Source organism: Myxocyprinus asiaticus, chromosome 45 (assembly GCF_019703515.2).
Source record: "Myxocyprinus asiaticus isolate MX2 ecotype Aquarium Trade chromosome 45, UBuf_Myxa_2, whole genome shotgun sequence".
NCBI classification, from domain to species: domain Eukaryota; kingdom Metazoa; phylum Chordata; class Actinopteri; order Cypriniformes; family Catostomidae; genus Myxocyprinus; species Myxocyprinus asiaticus.
The window spans coordinates 29314817-29334632 of NC_059388.1; the positions used below are offsets into that span (position 1 = coordinate 29314817).

General features: G+C 40.6%; 1 protein-coding gene across 4 annotated transcripts in view; it reads left to right on the forward strand.

The window, feature by feature from the left end:
• The window catches only part of LOC127435277 (metabotropic glutamate receptor 8-like), a 268255-nt gene that overhangs the window by 3118 nt on the left and 245321 nt on the right, over window positions 1–19816 (forward strand). For all 4 annotated transcript variants that reach the window (XR_007896164.1, XM_051688613.1, XM_051688614.1 and 1 more), the window contains exon 2: window positions 198–961. Coding sequence is in view for 3 of the 4 variants with exons in the window: in XM_051688613.1 (XP_051544573.1) it covers window positions 455–961 (507 nt within the window). In the remaining variant the exon portion in view is untranslated. The remainder of the gene's footprint in view (window positions 1–197; window positions 962–19816) is intronic.

A 19816-nucleotide genomic window follows, 5' to 3' on the forward strand; every position in this document is an offset into this window, starting at 1 on the left:
GGTCTTGAAATTTTGATTCAATGAGACAGAACTGAAAGACCCCACCAAGCTCCAAATGACTGTGATGTAATTTCCTTCCTGTCAAGACGTCCCGGTCTTTGATGAGTTTGCTTTGCACATATTGTGTGTGTCTGTGAGTCATGTTTGAATTCTCATTGTGCAGCCACTCATACACTGTTTTCTTTTATTTTTTATAGTCTTTTGAAGATGTGAGAGTTTTGGAGTTTGATACTGAACAGGACTTCAACAGTTTTACATCTTCATGCATGACATGCGTGTCATACGTTAGCGCCCAATGAGAAATCCCCATGGCCACACTCTAACTGGTCAGGGGGCTCGACTTCAACATTGAGATGGGCACGGACGTTACCACCCACCTACTTCCCCAGTAGTCCTCAACCATCTATTTTTTGGACCTATTCTTTCTCACGGTGCCCCGAGTTTCCCTTTGGATATGGATCCCATACGTTTAAGCCGGACGCAATACCAGCTCCTCCTCTTCCTCTGCTACTGTTTGCCAGTCTCCCTTCAGCGTATAGAGACACCACCACCAGAGTACGCCCACTCTATCCGTCTGGATGGCGACATAATACTGGGTGGCCTGTTCCCCGTTCATGCCCGTGGAGAGCGTGGGGTTGCCTGCGGAGAGTTAAAAAAGGAGAAGGGTATTCACAGACTGGAGGCTATGCTTTTTGCCATTGACCTCATCAACAAAGACCCAGAGCTGTTGCCCAACGTGACACTGGGTGCCCGTATCCTGGACACCTGCTCACGGGACACTTATGCCCTTGAGCAGTCTCTAACCTTTGTACAAGCTCTCATTGAGCGTGATGGATCGGATGTACGCTGTGCCAATGGAGACCAGCCCATATTTGCCAAGCCTGACAAAATCGTTGGGGTTATTGGAGCGGCAGCCAGCTCTGTCTCCATCATGGTCGCCAACATCTTGAGGTTGTTTAAGGTAAGCAAACTCACTTAATGGGCTCACTTCATCTGCTGGGGTCCGAATGATTTTTTTTGTAATGGTTAACAGTCTGGCCTGGGAACCAAAAGGTTGTAGGTTAGAGCCCATATTTGTCAAGCCCAACAAAATAGCCAACATCTTAAGGTTGTTAAAGATAAGCAGACTCAATTAGGGCCTTAAGTCAACTTTAGTTGATCTGCTGGGACCTGTGATTGGGGCATATCTTATAGCTTTTGTGAATGATGTTCATTGTGTAGTGTAGTGGTTTACAATCTGTGCTGGGAACCACAAGTTTGTAGGTTTAAACTACTATGGAGATGGGCCATACTTGTTAAGCCTGACAAAATCTTTGGGGTCATTGGAGCAGCAGCCAGCTCAGTCTCCATCATGGTCGCCAACATCTTGAGGTTATTTTGGCCCATTTGAGTTAATGGCCAAATGGGGGTCTGGGAATGTGCCGTATACTGCAGCTTTTTTAAATGATTGTTGTTGTGTAGTGTAGTGGTAAACTGTCTGTGCTGAGAACCAAATGGTTGTAAGTTCAAACCTACATTGGAGACCAGCCCATATTTGGTAGCCAATAGTTTGAGGCTTTTTAAGGTAAGCAGGCTTGCTTTATGGTCTACCTAGACCTTCTAGGGCCAGGGAGTGAGGTATACCCTAAAGCTGTTCTGAATGATGTTTATTGCATAGTGTAGTGGTAAAGTCTGGGCTGGAAACCAAAAGGTTGTAAGTTCAAACCTACACTGTGATAAGCGCACATTTCCAAAGACTTACAAAAGCATTGGGGTCATTGGTGTGGCTTCCAGCTCTGTCTCTGTCATTTTGGGGGACAGGTTGACAAGTGTGGAGCATACCTTGGAGCTGTTTTTGTGTGGTGGTAAACAATATGGGCAGGAAACCAAAAGGTTGTTGGTTTAATCCTACACTGGAGACCAGTACATATTTGGTCGCTAACATTTTAAGGTATTTTAAGGTAAGCAGGCTTGCTTTGGGGTCTACCTTGAGGTTCACACCTACACTGGAGACCAGTGCATATTACCAAAGACTTGTAAAATCGTTGGGGTCATTGGTGTGACTCCCAGATCTGTTTCTGTCATTTTGGGGACCAGGAAGTGTGAGGCATACTTTAGAGCTGCTGTAGTGTGGTGGTTAACAATCTGGGCAGGGAACCACAATGTTGTTGGTTCAATCCTATACTGAAGACCAACCCATATTTGCAAAGACTGACAAGATTGTTGGGGTCATTGGTGTGGCTCCCAGCTCTGTCTCTGTCATTTTGGGGGCCAGAAAATGGGGCGTATTCCTGAGTTGTTGTTTTGTGGTGGTTAACAATCTAAACTGTGAACCAAGAGGTTGTAGGTTCAACTCATGCAAGTAGCAATCTTTGCGCTATATGCATTGTGCCCTAGAGCAAAGAACTTAACTCCTGTTGTTGTGTTAGTGTAACTACACAGCAACAGCAAGAGTGTGGGTTTGAGTCCCATGACCTGATAAAATGTATACTTTGAATATATAAGTTTGTTTTGATTTAAAGTGTTTGCCAAATGTTTCAGTGTTACATAAATTGCTCCAGGGGGACTGTTCTCTTAGTATGTGTTCTGCAAGTTGCTTGTGTTTTCTTGCTGTATCGAACACAACCCCCCATAATTCTAAAAAGAAGATTGGGTCTTCATAACTACGGTCGACCCCAGACCAACATTTGTTTAAAATGTGTCATGACGTGGACAGTGTGCATGTTAGCCTACACCAATCTCAAGGCAGGATTGTTTTAAGGCTGAATTTTGCTGCCCTAACAAGCTTAATGTACGTCTCTCTGCCCAGCAGGAAGAGAATTTTCTCTGGCCAGATATGATGCTGAAACTAACTCTGGCATTTTGCAATGCCTGTCACAAGAAATGAACGGAAGCAAGGGGCTTGTTCGCTGTCATTATTTATGGATGTAAACAGCTAAAGTTCAACAGTGACAACCTGTTGCAATCTAGACTTGTCTCAACAAGAACATTGCATCTAGAAGTTTGACTGCTGGAATGGTTGGGGCATATCCCACAAAGGGTTATATACAGTGGCCTATACATGTCTGTACACTAGTATAAGTTCAAGTATCCTCTTGACTACAATGTCTTTTATCTCATTCACTACCAAGTAATCTGAATAGCACTTCTCGCCAATCACTCATTTCATTTGTCATTGTAACAACTCATGGGCATCCTGTGCCAATTAACAACACAATGTTAATGACAGGCTCTGCTGTTTATGCAACACTAATTAGCTGACCACAATTTGACTGATTGATGCAGACGTGCTGTGCAGAATGACCCAGTCACAGTAAATGATCCATGTCATATATTGCAAGCCCAGATCTTTTTTCATAACACAATGTAAGCAGCCAGACTTTGATATTAGGAAGCAAATGCACTAAAGTGGATTAGAAAAGACGTCTTGGGTGTGTGTTGCTGTGTGTGTGCTGCTTTACTTGCAAAAAATAATGCAGGAATGCATGCTTGCTTGTCTAAAAAGATATGGAGCATTTATAAACACGTTAACAGATATGTATGTGTAACTTTATGGTTAATTAATGGACTTTTGGACTGTTTTCTTCTTATGGTTTTGTGATCAATTGATTGCTATAGGACTCCTATATGTCACTGGTGTCTCATAATTATTCATAGTACCTCATGGCCTTATTCTTTGACTGGCACTTTTTAAGCCATTTAGAGGCATGGTTGCAAATATGTATTTGATATGTGCAAGAGTTACATGTCTTTAAGTGAGAATTTCTAGAGTTATAAACAGGTTGACTGTGGCTGATTTGAAACATGACATGGTTTCACACTTGGCATCAAAAATCACATTTTCTTTAAATAATATGCTTGAATGCATGGTGCAGCAAAAAGGTTCAGCTATTGTCAGTCAATTAGCCACCAAAAATCTACATGCAAAATGACTTGCTACAATGACAATATAGAATCTTATCTTATAATAGTAGACATTTACCATTTACGTTTTTGCCGTGCAGTGCATCCGAGATAGGACAGGCTGAGTTCCCTGTCAGAAGTGTTGTTTAGGTAATCGCTACGTCATTAGCATGCTTGGCACAGCGAGAGGAGGCCCACAGGCTTTTAGTCCCCTGATTTCCATTCCTCTAACGGCTGCGGCACACTTCAGGCGTAATTCAGTGGGGAGACGATTTATCTGGGTAACCCTGCAGGTGAGGTCTCGCCGCATGAGATTTCTGAGAACTGTGAAGTTCCTCCATTTGGTTTTGGTGGATGGTAGGGGCTCACACAAAAATATAATGCTGCGTTTTAAATCTGATTAACTGGCTAGCTTTATGCTTATTTAAGAGTATGGGCACATACTTTTTTCAAAGTACCATGTTGACACAATGAGTGTGTTTGAAGAAGAAATAATCAGTGGATTTGCCAAAGTTTGCCAGGTTAGTGGCATCAAATCTTGGAAAGGTGGTCATTTTTGTTCAAGGCCCTTAGTAACTTGATTTCCACAAGCAGAACTGTATATTTCACTTTGTTTTATGAGTTATGTCTGTGAAATAATATTCAGTTCTTATAAATTTTGGATGGGCGGATATTTTGATCAAAAAGTCTACAAGTGGTCTATTTTTGTGATATCATCAATCTTAGATAAACCTTAAAGACGCTGACTACCACCCCTGGAGTTCGCGAGTTCGAATCCCAAGGCGTGCTGAGTGACTCCAGCCAGGTCTCCTAAGCAACCAAATTGGCCCGGTTGCTAGGGAGGGTAGAGTCACATGGGGTAACCTCCTTGTGGTCACTATAATGTGGTTCGCTTTTGGTGGGGCATGTGGTGAATTGTGCGTGGATGCCGCGGTGGATGGTGTGAAGCCTCCACACATGCTATGTCTCCACGGTAACACGCTCAACAAGCCACGTGATAAGATGCGCGGGTTGACGATCTCAGACGTGGAGGCATCTGAGATTCGTCCTCTGCCGCCCGGATTGAGGCAAGTCACTACGCCACCACGAGGACTTACAGTGCATTGGGAATTCCAAATTAGGGAGAAAAATTCTTATATAAACCTACCCCTACATAAACTGTAGTTGGTGGCTTTACATGGGGTCTCTTCCTGTCTAAGTGGGCAGTTATTGGCTAGAATAATCTGCAATGTAGACCACTGTAACAAGTTCATAAATTGAGCAATGGAGGAATCAGGAGGCAGCGAACTGTCAACTTGAGTATTTTATTTCTCTTCATCATCACTCACAAAACTTAAACAAAAAGGGCTTTTAGTAGCCACGTAAACACACAAACGAGTCATAACTGTCACAGATGCAGGAACGATCTATCTCGTTTCTCTCTCCATACTGCCGCATCCGTCTGCCTTTTTAGGTCTCCCTCCACCATCACTATAACAAGATACAGGTGTTAGAGATAATGACAGCCCAGGTGAGGGGCCTTACCACTCTCCCTCTCCCGCAGACAGATACATGACCATGCCCCCATCCCCACAACCACACTTTGTGTCGTTAGTCAAAAGTCTGGCTACACAAGACTAGTAATCCAATAACACAAGTTCATACACGCATACACTCCTGCTTTTGGATTACTGCTGGTGGGACGGTCGGTCTGATTGTTATTTAAAATGCTTATTATGGCTTTGATGAACCTTAAACACATTGAAACCTCATGTCGCTGCTGCCTGTTCTAATTTATTTAACAAAATTCAACAATTTTAAAGTCATTACCAAAGAGTTTACTTACACATTCACAAATTCTGTCTGGATTCTACTGCATTCATTTTGCATTCTGATTGAACTTTTCTCAGAAACAGCATAGCACAGACTTCAAAAGCAATGAATTTGTTCAGGTTGTTCTCAGAAGCTTATCCAATGTGCGCACATGTTGAGCGCATGACTTTTCACGATTTGACGTCAAAAGCAGAGAATAACGTGATTATTTCAAATATCATGTAAACAGTTTTCTTTGTCAGATTTTTTAAATAAGCTGATTTTTAGGAGTAATCAGCATATTGGTGTGCATGTAAACATGCTCACTGACATTCTTACACCGATTGTGCTTGTCATGTGAACTGCACAACACCACAGAATTTGAATCCAAGCGACCGACAACATGTCCTGTTGCTTATTGACTTTTTTCAGACACATTTTCAGACATCAAAAGGGGATCTCTGTGTTGTTGTTGTTGTTTTTATTTTTACTGAATATTAGGAATGAATCAATAGAATATTAGTCATAATTGTGTTAAAAAAAAACAACCATTGTGGTTGTGAAAGCATGAGTCAATTACATAAAAAAACAAAACAAACACAGGATCTGTAGTTACTTGATTTTCTCATAACAACATGCAGCCATATCTATTTAGCCGTGGCAGTTTTTGCCCAGACGTAAGAGAACAAATGTACAGTCATACCAGATTCATGCTGAGAGCTAAATTGGCGAGTGTAAATGTGTTTAAATTCGCTCTGGATCTCAGTTGTAAGTTCAAGGCAAAACGAACTCGATAATGCGTCGCATTTCAGCGGGAACAGCCTGTGAATTATGAATTGACTTTGCGCATCATTACTCCAGAGAGACAACAATTAGATTAAATGTAATTAACCAACAGATGCGCATGATGTTGGGTTAAGTCAGTGAGACCGTTATCGTTAGTCTCTGTGTTTATGGAAAGGTCAGATTCAACCACGCTCTTCCATGGCTTATTTAGACCACGTAATGTACCACAGCATAAATCACTCGCCTGGCACTGCTGTATAATGGGTTGTGTAATGAAGTTGGCATTTTCATAAAGTTATTTTGTTTTTTCTTCAATTATTGAACCAGTCCTTTTAAGTTAATTCTGCCAGATTTCTTTATTTGCATGCTAAAAATCATTGTTATCGACACTCCTCGATGCATGTGGCCTATAAACCTCTGCACCTTCCTAAACGTATTCAATGGCTGTTTCCATCTGTGCATGCCTCAGTGCATGTGTGTGACTAAATGCATTAGATATCATAAATTAACAATGACCTTATTTATCTTGGATAATGTTACTTTATCAAAACTGTTCATTGTTAGTGTATTAACTAATGTCAATATAAACAACTTTTAATGTAAACATGTATTAGTATATGTATAAAATTAACATTAATCAAGATTAATAAATACTGTTAAAGGATTGCTTATTGTTAGTTCATGTTAAAGGAATATTCCAGGTTTAATACAAGTTCAATCGACAACATGTCATGTGTGGCATAATGTTGATTACCACAAAAAAGAATTAGATTCATCTGTTCCTTAAAAAAAGCAAAAATCGAGGTTATAGTGAGGCACTTACAATGGAAGTGAATAGTGCCAGTTCACAGTGGACAGAGTTACCCGTGCAATGCCGAAAATAGAAAACAAGCGATCGATGTACTGTCGCTCGTCACAGACTGGTTAGGACAAAAACTCTGATTACCATTGAAAATAAACCTTTTATCGCATGTCGTTTGCCATCATTTTAGGACACCGTGTGACTGTGGCCTCCTCAATGTTTCTGTTTGATTTCTGAGTGCTCCATTAAAAAAAAAATAAGGCTGGGCATAGAAATGCATCAATTCTTCAACTACAAACTCTTTAGACATGTTTAGTAAGTTCTGTTCTCTGTTTCATGTGCAGCTGTGTTGTGGTCTGTTGTCAGTTACAGACCTGTTTTTAGATAAACAAAATGAGTTTTTGCTTGAACGCCCCAATGTCGTGAGGGCACTGTGTGAACTGTTGCTCTCGTGCCCTATCATGAACGCACACAGGAGATCGACGGTCAGTGAACATTTTCACTAAATATTAAATTAGATTTCAGTTTGTTTCTCATCAAACCTTATCATATGCTTTCATAACAATCATGAGTCTCATGGAATAAATTATTAGACTTCTGAATTATACTTTTGTGTCCATTTGAAGCTTGAAGAGGTGGTCACCATAAACTGCCATTGTATGACATCACTGAGCTTAATTTTTTCACAATTTCCCCCTTCATGTTAAGAAAAAGAAAGAAAGTCATATAGTGTTATAACAACACTGGGGTGAGTAAACAATGACTGAATTTAAATTTTTGGGTGAGCTATCCCTTTAATTGAAAAAAGACAAAATACACTTGTATTCAAGATACAGGAAGAATGTTATGTTAGATATTATGAATGTTTATGAATGTTCAGTATTTTTACTGGAAAACGAGACAAAGATACACATTAAGAAACAATTTTTTATTTTTTTTATTTATTTTTTTGTGCAGTGTGATAGTGCCTGTTACTTAAGAAATGAAAGTCATCTATGATCTACATATTTTTCTTTTAAATTAAACTTTATTTGGAAGATTATTCATAACAAATGGATGTTAAGTATGGCATCAGTGCAAAAACAAAACAAAAACACATGGTATATACTGTTATATCGCCCAGAAAAAAACCGAGCTTACAAACAGTGCTGTTATGCAGTAGGATTTTTTTAACCCTAGTGTTAGATGAAAGCACTCGGCGCCCTCCAGGGGCCTCTTTCTCAGACACAGCCTGCGGTAAGAGCACGACACATGGGTTCAGGTTGAAGAACAGAGAGCCAGCTCTCAAATGCTTTGTTGGTGTGGAAACAATGTGAGGATGAGAGAGGAAAAGTGGGCGAGGGGCCGCGGGTGCCACTTCATGATTCCGCCGTTGATTCCCTCCATGAAAAGAATTAAGAGTGTGATAATGGACCCTGGCGAGCTGGAGAGATCTCATTAGAAGAAGCCACACACAAACACTCACACAGGCGAAGTAAACACAGCTACACTATAACATTTGAACAGCCTCTTTGTGGTATTAGCATGAATTTCTGACAACAACTCTATCTTTTATCTCTAAATAAAAGGGTAGTGTAGTATACTGGATAGTGGCCTGTTAACTGGAAGGTTGTAGGTTTGAGTCTCACAAGAGATAAGCCATGAGTCGCTTTGGACAAATGAATAATTTCTTAAAGGAATAGTTCTTCCACAAATGAAAATTCTCTCATCTTTTAATCACATAGAAGGTTGCCTACTAGGGTTGCCACTTTTGAAGTTGTAAAATAAGGGACACTTAAATGTCATCTTCCACAGTTTTAGCAATAAATGCGTTGAGTTAATATGCGTTATTAATAAAATGTTTATATCCTTTCTTATATAATAAAATGAGAACTCTCCTGACCGAAATACATCTTTTATATGTTAAAAATATATTTATTTTAATTTTTAATTTTTAATTTTATGATTATTTGTCATCTTTATCTTATTTATGTATACATTTTGGTTTGTTTATATGTATTTTTTTAAAATATTTTTTATTGATTTTATTGGTTTATTTTGTCCTTCACCTGTACTTGTCTTTATGATTGTATTCATACATTGTTTGATCTTATTGAACATTTATATAGAAAAAAATCCACAGTTTTAGGACCATTTGTGGACTTTTCAGACAGTCCCTTACCACACGCTCCACAGTATTAGCACGTTTTAGCACAATGTGTGGACTTTTCAGACAGCCCCTTACCACGCTCTCCACAGTATATAGCACGTTTTAGCACATTGTGTGGACTTTTCAGACGGCCCCTTACCACACTCTCCACAGTATTAGCACGTTTTAGCACAATTGTGTGGACTTTTCAGATAGCCCCTTACCACTCTGCACAGTATTAGCACGTTTTAGCACAATGTGTGGACTTTTCAGACGGCCCCTTACCACACTCTCCACAGTATTAGCACATTTTAGCACAGTGTGTGGACTTTTCAGACGGCCCCTTACCATACTTTCCACAGTATTAGCACGTTTTAGCACAATGTGTGGACTTTTCAGACAGCCCCTTACCACACTCTCCACAGCATTAGCACGTTTTAGCACAATGTGTGGACTTTTCAGACAGCCCCTTACCACACTCTCCACAGTATTAGCACGTTTTAGCACATTGTGTGGACTTTTCAGATGGCCCCTTACCACACTTTCCACAGTATTAGCACATTTTAGCACAATTTGTGGACTTTTCAGATGGTCCCTTACCACACTCTCCACAGCATTAGCACGTTTTAGCACATTGTGTGGACTTTTCAGACGGCCCCTTACCACACTTTCCACAGCATTAGCACGTTTTAGCACAATGTGTGGACTTTTCAGACAGCCCCTTACCACACTCTCCACAGCATTAGCACGTTTTAGCACATTGTGTGGACTTTTCAGACGGTCCCTTACCCACTGTAGGCAAATTTTCTAACTTATATCAGTGTTAAATTAGCGATCTGGAATGATTTCACCGTGACGCCATCTGACCAGCTTAAATATGGGACTAATCGCACCCCGTATTGATTCGATACGGGATGCATCATTTTATCTTTAAATACGGGACGATCCAGTATTTAACAGGATGGGTGGCAACCTTAAACCCTACAGCATACAGCGACAACGACTTGTCATGCATGAAAAAGAACAAAAAGCAGTCACTCAATACCACTTGAGTTATATCCCAAATCTTTTGAAGCCATATGATATGTTTTTTGGTAGAGTAACGGACCAAAATTGTAATTGTTATTGGGGTCAATGATGTGATGCCCCCGTCTAATAAACTATATATATATATATATATATATATATATATATATATATATATATATATATATATATATATATATATATATATATATATATATAAACATTACAAATGCAATTAACACAAAACAATTACTTGAATACACCACTTCTATAATAAACATGTATTCAATTCAGTTTAAAGTCATTTCGATATTTTTTCTGGGGCTTAAATTAAAAAATGTCATGTGGTATAACCGTGCGGAGACAGTAAAAATAAATCAAAGTCTTACTAAATGCTGAAGAGCATCTTTAGTAACGATGATTTTAATCTGTATTGTTTAAATGTGACGTCCTTTAGGAATTGTGAACTCTGGAGTTTCGACTTGTGTAGAAGTATTTTAATGGCATGCAGTAAAGTCCATTGGGATGAAGCAGATGAGTGTGAAATCTGGTGCCTGGCTGAAAATGACTTAGTGATGAAAAGTGCTCGAAGCTTTTCTTTGTGTCCACGAGAGACACTCTGGTAAACAACAGCTCTTTCATTGACAGATTTGTAGATGATGTCGTCCTAGAATGAGGTCTCATTTTTGCTTTATGGCTCATGATAGATTTCACACCAGCTGGGTTTGAAATCTGTCGGCTCGGGTCCCTCTTTCAATGGAAGTCTATGGGATTTTTTTGCTGGTTTTATTGTCTGCCAGGCCAGAATTGTAAGTCTGATTGCTTAGAAAAGTAATAGCATATCTCTCCTTAACAAGACGCACAATTTATGGTATCATTCATGTCCGTAGCTAGATGGGCTATGCATCAAAGTGTAATAGTTAAATGTATACAGTACAAACTATATTTATCTAATGCAATGGTATTAATACATTTTAAGAATTTTTTGTTTGTTTGTTTTTTTGTAGAGATTTTAATGTATTAGCCTTGTGCTAGACCCAGACTTTCAATATTAAAGAGCACCTATTATGGTTTTTCAAATATTACCTTTCATGTAGTCTGTTATATAGCTGTTTGTGAATGTAAAAAAGTCTGCAAAGTTTCAAAAATCAAAGTGCACGACAAATGGAGTTATTGACTCCCAAAAGAAAGAACTGATTCTGAACACCTGAAACGAGTCGTCAGTAATTCCAGACTTACTTCCTGTACTAACCTACGTAATTTGGTAACAAAAATCCCGCCTCTGGTCTTCATTGGCTGCTCGTGAACAGCTTTGACCCGCCCTCAAACACTACACTAAGCGGTAGACCAATCACAACAGACTGGGACATCTGACCAATCAGAGCAGAGTATGCTCTCTGAAAGGAGGAGTTTAGAATGAATCCTTTAGAACGGATCATTGAACGAGTCGTTTTTGACACTGGGGAAAAAAGGTAAAGCTGCAATTTAAATTATGAGCATATTAAAGTGTTTTTTGACCTTGGATGCATGTAAATCTATTGTATGAGACCTTTAAAACAAAATTAGGCACGTTTAAAAACCATAATTGGTGCTCTTTAAACTATGAAAATTATAAAAAATATAAACTATTGCATGTTTAAAACTGTAATAATCTAAACAAATAGTGAAATAAACACAAGCCATTTCAATATTTATTGTGTGAAAACCACAAAAGTTGCTGTCCGCACAAAAATACAGTTTTTTATTTTATTTACACACACACACACACACACACACACACACACACACACACACACACACACACAAATGTTTGCTATGAAATTAGCCTTAATGAGACAAAGGAGTCGGATAATATTTTTTTTTTAATGTAAAAAATTTCATTTCCATCAGCATCATTTCCACCACAGAATTTTATTAAACACAATACAGAGTGTAAGATTGTGTTGAAATTACACTGTGGTGGGAATTTTTATGACTTTAAGAAAAACAAAAAACAAAACATAAATCTCCTGTGATGCATGTAAATACACTGTTGGACATTGTTGGTAGCCAAAAAAAAAAAAAAAAAAATGAAATAAAAATAAAATACAAGTGCCTGAAATTGAAGGTGAATTTTAACCCAAAGGTTGAAATGTGTTCTGAGGACAAGGGTGTTTCAGGAATTGTTTTGTGTTTCATAGTTGCTTCACTGTTTCAGACAACTTATCCATATAGTGTGACATCATGTGTTAAATGAACTGTATCTTTTTTCCTGGTCGATAACGATGGAAATTTCTTTATTCCCCCTATTTCCTCCATTTCCTCCTCCAGAAGACAAGACCTCTCTCTTTCTCGATCTCAGTGTCAGTGACAGGGACAGCTGTTTATGTAACCTGACAGTGCTGAATGTCTCTCTCTCTCTCTCTCTCTCTATCTTAGTAGAGGTTGTCAGTCACCAGTAGCATGAACTCATGTGACCCTTTCCACCCTGTTTTTGAGTTTCAGGCACTTTATTAGTGACATTATTGATAAAAGACATGAAAAACACATTAGCAAGAAGAAGGGTCGCCAACCTCCCCAAAGAGCTGGGAATCTTTTATTTGATGTTATAGATTCCCTTTAGACTCCAATGGTGTGTAATTAAAGAATGAAATGTACGCAGGCACTGCCAGTGTGCATTACTAATCGATACTTCAATATACTTCGTCTTGCATTAGCAATTTACTCACATCTGAACGTTAACAAACATAAAGTACATCAGAGCATTTTGTATGTGTGCTCTAAACCGCAAGTAATTCATTAAATTGAATGAAAGATCCACAGTGGCTTCAACTATTTTCATTTCTATTTTGCACCAATTTCCCCAGTAGTGATGATTTTGATCTCTTAAATACTCTTAAACTGCTTTATTCGCTAAACTGTTTTTGCGATATTCTGTTTTTTTTTTGTTGCATAAATTGAATTCACATCTTGCACAGAAACATAGCTATTGACTGTGCTAAAAGAGTATTACAAAGCAGTCGTTGTGTGCATGTGTCGAACAAGGCTCTTTCTGCACCCTCAAAATGTATCTTATGCATTTCTATCCATCAAACAGTCCTTTGGATCATTAGCTGCATCTTCTACAAACATTTTGTATTGTAAAGGCCCCGATATACTTCTGGAGAAGTTCTTCGTTCTTCATTCAGGGGTAAAAAGAAGTTCTATACAGCTGAGCAACGGTATACTATTTGCAGACATTCAGACACCGGCACAACGCCGTGGGAGGCATTTAGAGGAGCATTTAAATATGAGGACGCTACATGTAAAACCTTAAAAATGTGTTATCAATGACTTTATACCTCATTCTATGAGTAGAATTTGCTCTAGATCATTAAAAGATGTTTTAACCACTCGATGATGATTTAAAGTAATATACTGTATGCTGTAGAAAATGTTTAATCTGTCATGTTTACATTTTGAATTCATGACGCTAATGCGCTAACATGCTTGATAATATGCGCCGATTACACTCTGACATGGTCTTGGAAAATGTCTCTTAGTGAACAATCGTACAGATTTAGGTAAATTTGCACAAGCTCGCTAAAAACTCTATACGCTGGTGTGTTCTCGTTGACTGATTTTGACTGACTGAACAACATAAACAAAATCAGCTGTCTCCCTCAAGGTAGGTGGAGCTCCAGGGTCACACCTACCAATGACGTGGACCAATGGCAGTAAGAAGGTGTTTAGCAGCCGGTAAGAATTTTTCTTAAATGTTCGCCCCAGTGAGCTCTTATGAACCACTGAAACAAAGAAAAAAAACATTTCGTTTTGGCAAGATTTTTTCATTCGTTTGATTTCGTAGGAAGTATATCGGGGCCTTAAGTAGTGTTAACACTGAAAATGCAATGAAAAAAACAGCAACAACTATGAGTTCCTGGATGATGCACTTTTTCAACCAAATAACAGAGTGTGGAAAGTTGGACACTTCATGCACTTAGTGCTCGCGACTTGCCTTGCGTTGCAGAAGGAGCAAAGTTACCTGGCTGCGATGTTGTTGCAACAAAACAATTGTAATCAATGGTGAATGTGGCAACTAGCGAAACTTTTGTGAAGACAACACCTTACAAATGTGAGTTGAATGCTTTACCATCACCCCACGTTGTGTGAATATGTACATTGTTTGAGATATAAGTGTCGAACTGAGTTGGGCTAATGCGCTAAAGCTAGCAGCAATACACATCGCATGTGTTTGAAACGTCACTTCTGTTGGCTGAAAAACTGCGAAATGCTTCTGTGTTGTAAAAACTGTAAGTATTCCATTTGAGATGATACGTCACTTTGAAAAATCATGCACTAGATGGCCGAGTGCATAATGTAAGTGCATAACTCACTCCCCAACACTGTTTCAATGGCCTTTTAATCCAAGTATGCATATTGGAGAAAACTAGGATGATATTAAGACAAGTGTTTTTTTCTCCCCAATTTGGAATGCCCAGTTCCCAGTGCACTCTAAGTCCTCATGGTGGCACAGTGACTTGCCTCAATCTCAGTTGCCTCTGTGTCTGAGACCATCAACCCATGTGTCTTATCACATTGAGCAAGTTACCACATAGACATAGCACATGTGGAGGCTTCACACCATCCACATACAACTCACCACGTGCCCCACCGAGAGCAAACCACATTATAGCAACCATGAGGAGGTTACCCCATGTGACTCTACCCTCCCTAGCAACTGGGCCAATTTAGTTGCTTAGGAGACCTGGCTGGAGTCACTCAGCATGCCCTGGGATTTGAACCCACGACTCCAGGGGTGGTAGTCAGTGTCTTTACTCACTAAGCTACCCAGGCCCCCAAGACAAGTGCTTAAAAAACATCCCTATTCAACACGTCTGTTTTTCAATGAGTAGCATGCCGCTAATTACACACACAAAGTCAATACACTTCACCTATTTACCACAAATATACCTAACTTTCATTACCTCAAACAACCTTCTGTCCCATGTGGAAGCAAGCTCTAATTAAAACTAGTTGATGACTAGTCAGAGCAGCCCAAGCTCTAATTACAGTGGCAAATATGAGACTTTTCCCATCTGATCGGAAAGGGTAGTGCATTGATTAAACGTGTGGAGTGATGGCTTTTTTGCCGCATCTCTGTCTCTCTCTGCCTGTTTTCCAGTAATGACAATTAGGCGGTGAGCAGCAGTGTTCACAGCAAACAATATGAAAAAAATAATGTCTCATTTTCCCTCTCGGTTTCTCTCTGCCACTTCAGGATAGCTGGAGAGGAGTTGTGGGTGTCAGTGGGCATGGGGGTGGCCGTGGGAAATGTGGGAATTAAAGTCTAAGGGTGACGTGAATGGTCAATTGAATGGAGATTATGCGGCTCCATCAAACCACAAATAAACACACTCTCTCTCCTCCTGCGACACACTCGTGTCCCTGCGCGTGAATAATTCACTAACATACTCCAAAAGGAAAGGCTATTAATATTACATGGGGACAGGAAGAAGCAGATAAAATATTCTTATCTTTTCTTTCTTCTCTGTGTCCTGTAACTTTGAGCACACGATTAAAGCAGTCGGATAGAGTTTTCCTCCCCTCTGCCATGCTTTAGCAAGCTACAAGATATTACTCTCCACTAAATATCTACGAAAAGGCTACAAAAGGAGGTCAAAGATCCTCCAATCTACTTACAGTAACAACACCAAAAAGTTTTGTCTGCACACTTTTAATTTGGTTTCTCAGTCGATTGACTTCAAGCCTGTTTTATCTTGCTCTTAAGTGTCTTTCACTTTTACATCTTTACAGATGAGGGTCAGAAATGACAAAAATAGAAATTCTAATCACATGTAGCCATCATTTATGAGTGGGACGGGCGGGACATGTCCCCACCACTTTTTGAAATAGCTTTCTTCAGGTAAGTGTCTAAAGCAGAAGAAACATCTTCAGTTTTTGATCAGGAGTTTTTTTTATTTTGTTCGTATGTTTGTTATATTAAATTTTATGATGAGAAATCATTGCGGCTTTTATCAGTGGCATTGAGTGACAGCGGGTGGCGATGTTCTCTCGTGCATCCAGACGCCCGCACCTTGTGCTTCTTTCCAGTTAAATTGCAACGCAAAATGCAAACAGATATTCCCCCACTATTTTTTAAAACAAAGTGACGCCCATGTAATGACACATATCTAGGGCTGCAACTAACGATTATTTTGATAATCGACTAATCTAACGATTATTAGAACGATTATATTATATTGCAATGGTTAATCATTAGCTCTTAACCAATTATTCAGCTTGTGCCCGACTTAAAAGGTTGTACTAAACATGCTTGCTAACAATAAGGAGGACAAATCATCTTTTAAAAATACCTCTAAATGACATTCACTGAATTAAAGGGAAAAAAAATATTTTTATTAATTTTAATTCAGTAAAAAAATCACTGCAAAATATCCTATTGTTATCAAGTGTTTTTGTCTTGTTTTCCATTTAAAATGGTTCAAAAATCATTAAAACAAGATACATTTACTTGAGAAGCAACATATAAGATATTTAGGCTTGCTTTAAGAGAATGTATCTTGAATAAAAGTGTATTTTGTATAGAAAAATGTTCACTTGGTTATACTTCTGCAAGTGCAGTAAAGACAAAATATACTTATATTCAAGATCTATTCTCTAAAAGCGAGTCTAAATATCGTATATGCTGCTTCTCAGGTGAATGCATCTTTTTTTTTTAAAAGGATTTTTAGATATTTTGAATATATTTTTATTTTTAATATTATATTCAACATTCTCAGATAACAATTTTTATATTCTGCAGTATAGCTACAGTAAATGTACACTGTTTTAAAGGAGTTTTAGATATTATTTTGGGAAAACAAGCCAAAACAAAAACAAATCAAAAATGTATTTTGATGCAGTGTATAATGGGGCGAAGACTACCTCTCTCACCTTTCTGTTCACTTCAATCCATCTTTAACTCACAAAAAGACTCTCTCTTATTAATTAGCTGCATATTGCCAATTTTCTTCACGAATAGAAATGCACAGTGACATATATTGTGTGTCACGTTCTGTCTCCCTCATGTTTACCCTGGACTCTTATTTTGAAGTTTGCCTCTGGACTCCATCACCTCCATCTGTTCCACATCATCCTCACCTGTCTTCAATCCCCTCATTAGTTCTTGTGTGTATATATACCCTCCAGTGTTGTTCACTCTTTGTCAGTTCTCGTCTGTGGTATGCTTGTGTAAGTTTGTTATTTTACTTTATGGTACTCTGTATTGTTATATATCGTCTTCATTATAAAGCCTGCAAATAGATCCATCGCCCCTCGCCTTCTTCATCTTCTCGACCACAAGTTGTGACAGAAGAACTGACCCAACAAAATGGATCTAGCAGCTATGCTCACTCTATTGAGCCAGGCGGATTTACCCATTAGGGAATACTCCCTTTACTTCAGTGCCATTGCCAGCCTCACAGGTTTTGAGGACTCCCATCTCAAGTCAATATACTGGATAGGTTTAACATATTACCGGTGGAGGGAATTGCCTGAGATGGGAGACTACTCGTGGAGGGAATATATGAGGTTAACCCTGGACACTCTTGAATCAGAGGATCCTCCTCTCCCTATTCTGACCCCGACTTCAGTGGTCTTGGAGTCCACTTCCACAGTGAATGCCCCTTCCTCGAAGCCTTCCACGGCTCCTCCCAAGCCTGCCATGGTCAACGAGCCAGCACCCACACCTGCTGAGGACAATGCCAGCCCCACTCCAGACCTAGAGCCCACCCAACCATCAGCCTTGCCCCCAATGGACCAAAAGCCAGAGCCCACCGCAGACTCAGAGACCGAGCCCGTCGCGGAGTCTGACCAGGTGTGAGAGCCGGCACCAATGTCCATCCCAGAGGGCATATTAGTGGAGTCTAAGGGCATTGAGTGGAGCCCCGCCAATACTCCCACCACTGTGGGTGAGCTGAGCCCAGTCCCTACTAAATTACTTGATGAATTTGAAGTAATCTGTCCCATGAGTCTCCAGCCGCCGCTAATCCCATCCAGTCTCCAAGTCTCCTTGTCTCTGCTGTTCCCGCCCATCCTCCCACTCCCTCCTCCTCTGCCAAGGCCATCAAATTCCTCGGCACCAGCTCCACAGGCTCCCTTCAACCCCTCGACGCCTCCCATGGTTCCTCCCTCGACACCTTCCTTGGCTCCACCTCCCTCCTCTGATCAGCCGGTTCCCCTCAAGTTACCGGCTCAACCATCAGCCCCGGTGACTCCACAGACAAGGGGATCTCTCTACCCTCCGACTACGCCTTCGCACTCCGAACCCTGGACTCCGCCTTGGCCCTCCGATCCCTCTTCATCACCTCCTCTCTGCGTCCCCTCGTCTCCACTGTGGGCCGTCAGCCTATCAGCGTCACCGTGGTCCCTCGTCCCTCCAGCTCCACCTTGGTCAGTCGGTCACCTGGCTCCGCCTTCGGCTTCACCAGGCACCTCCTTCCCTCCAGCTCTACCTCGGTCCTCAGATTCCCCCAGCTCCGCCTCGTTCCTCCAAGCCTTCGCCGTTGCCTCGGTCCTCCGAGCCTCCGGCTCCGCCCTGGTCCTTCGAGCCTTCGGCTACGCTCCGGGCACTAGGATCCCCAGTTCCGCCCCTCGAGCCTCTCACGGCTCCATCTTCCATGACTCCGCCTTCCTCGGCTCTGCCTTCCATGGATCCACCCCCAGAGTCTTCCCTGGCTCCGCCTTATACAGCTCTGCCTCTCATGACTCATTCTCCCAGGCCTCCAGATCCTGTCCTTGCCCTTTGGCCTCTTCCCAGGCCTCCTGATCCTGTCCCTGCTCCGTGGCCTCCCCCCAGGCCTCCTGACTCTGTCCCTGCCCTGAGGCCGCCCCCAAAACCTCCTGACTCCACCCCTGTCTCTGTCTTTTGGTCACCTGTTTCCTCCTGCCCCTCCATCTTTAGGGAGTCACCTTGTAAAGGGAGGGGTAATGTCACGTTCTGTCTCCCTCATGTTTAACCTGGACTCTTATTTTGAAGTTTCCCTGTGGACACCATTTCCCACAGTGCACTGCCCTCATCACCTCCATCTGTTCCACATCATCCTCACCTGTCTTCAATCCCCTCATTAGTTCTTGTGTGTATATTTACCCTCCAGTGTTGTTCATTCTTTTTCAGTTCTCGTCCGTGGTATGCTTGTGTAAGTTTGTTGTTTTAATTTATGGTACTCTGTATTGTTACATATCGTCTTCATTAAAAAGCCTGCAAATAGTTCCATCGCCTCTCACCTCGCCTTCTTCATCTTCTCGACCACAAGTTGTGACATTATGATTCAATAAGTCATGAGCCATCATGTTATAATTTAGCTGCATTAAGCGTACGCGCTCGAGGGATGAGCGTCCCTGTGTCAGAGTGTGCATCAGCCGGGTACAGTTTCAATCTC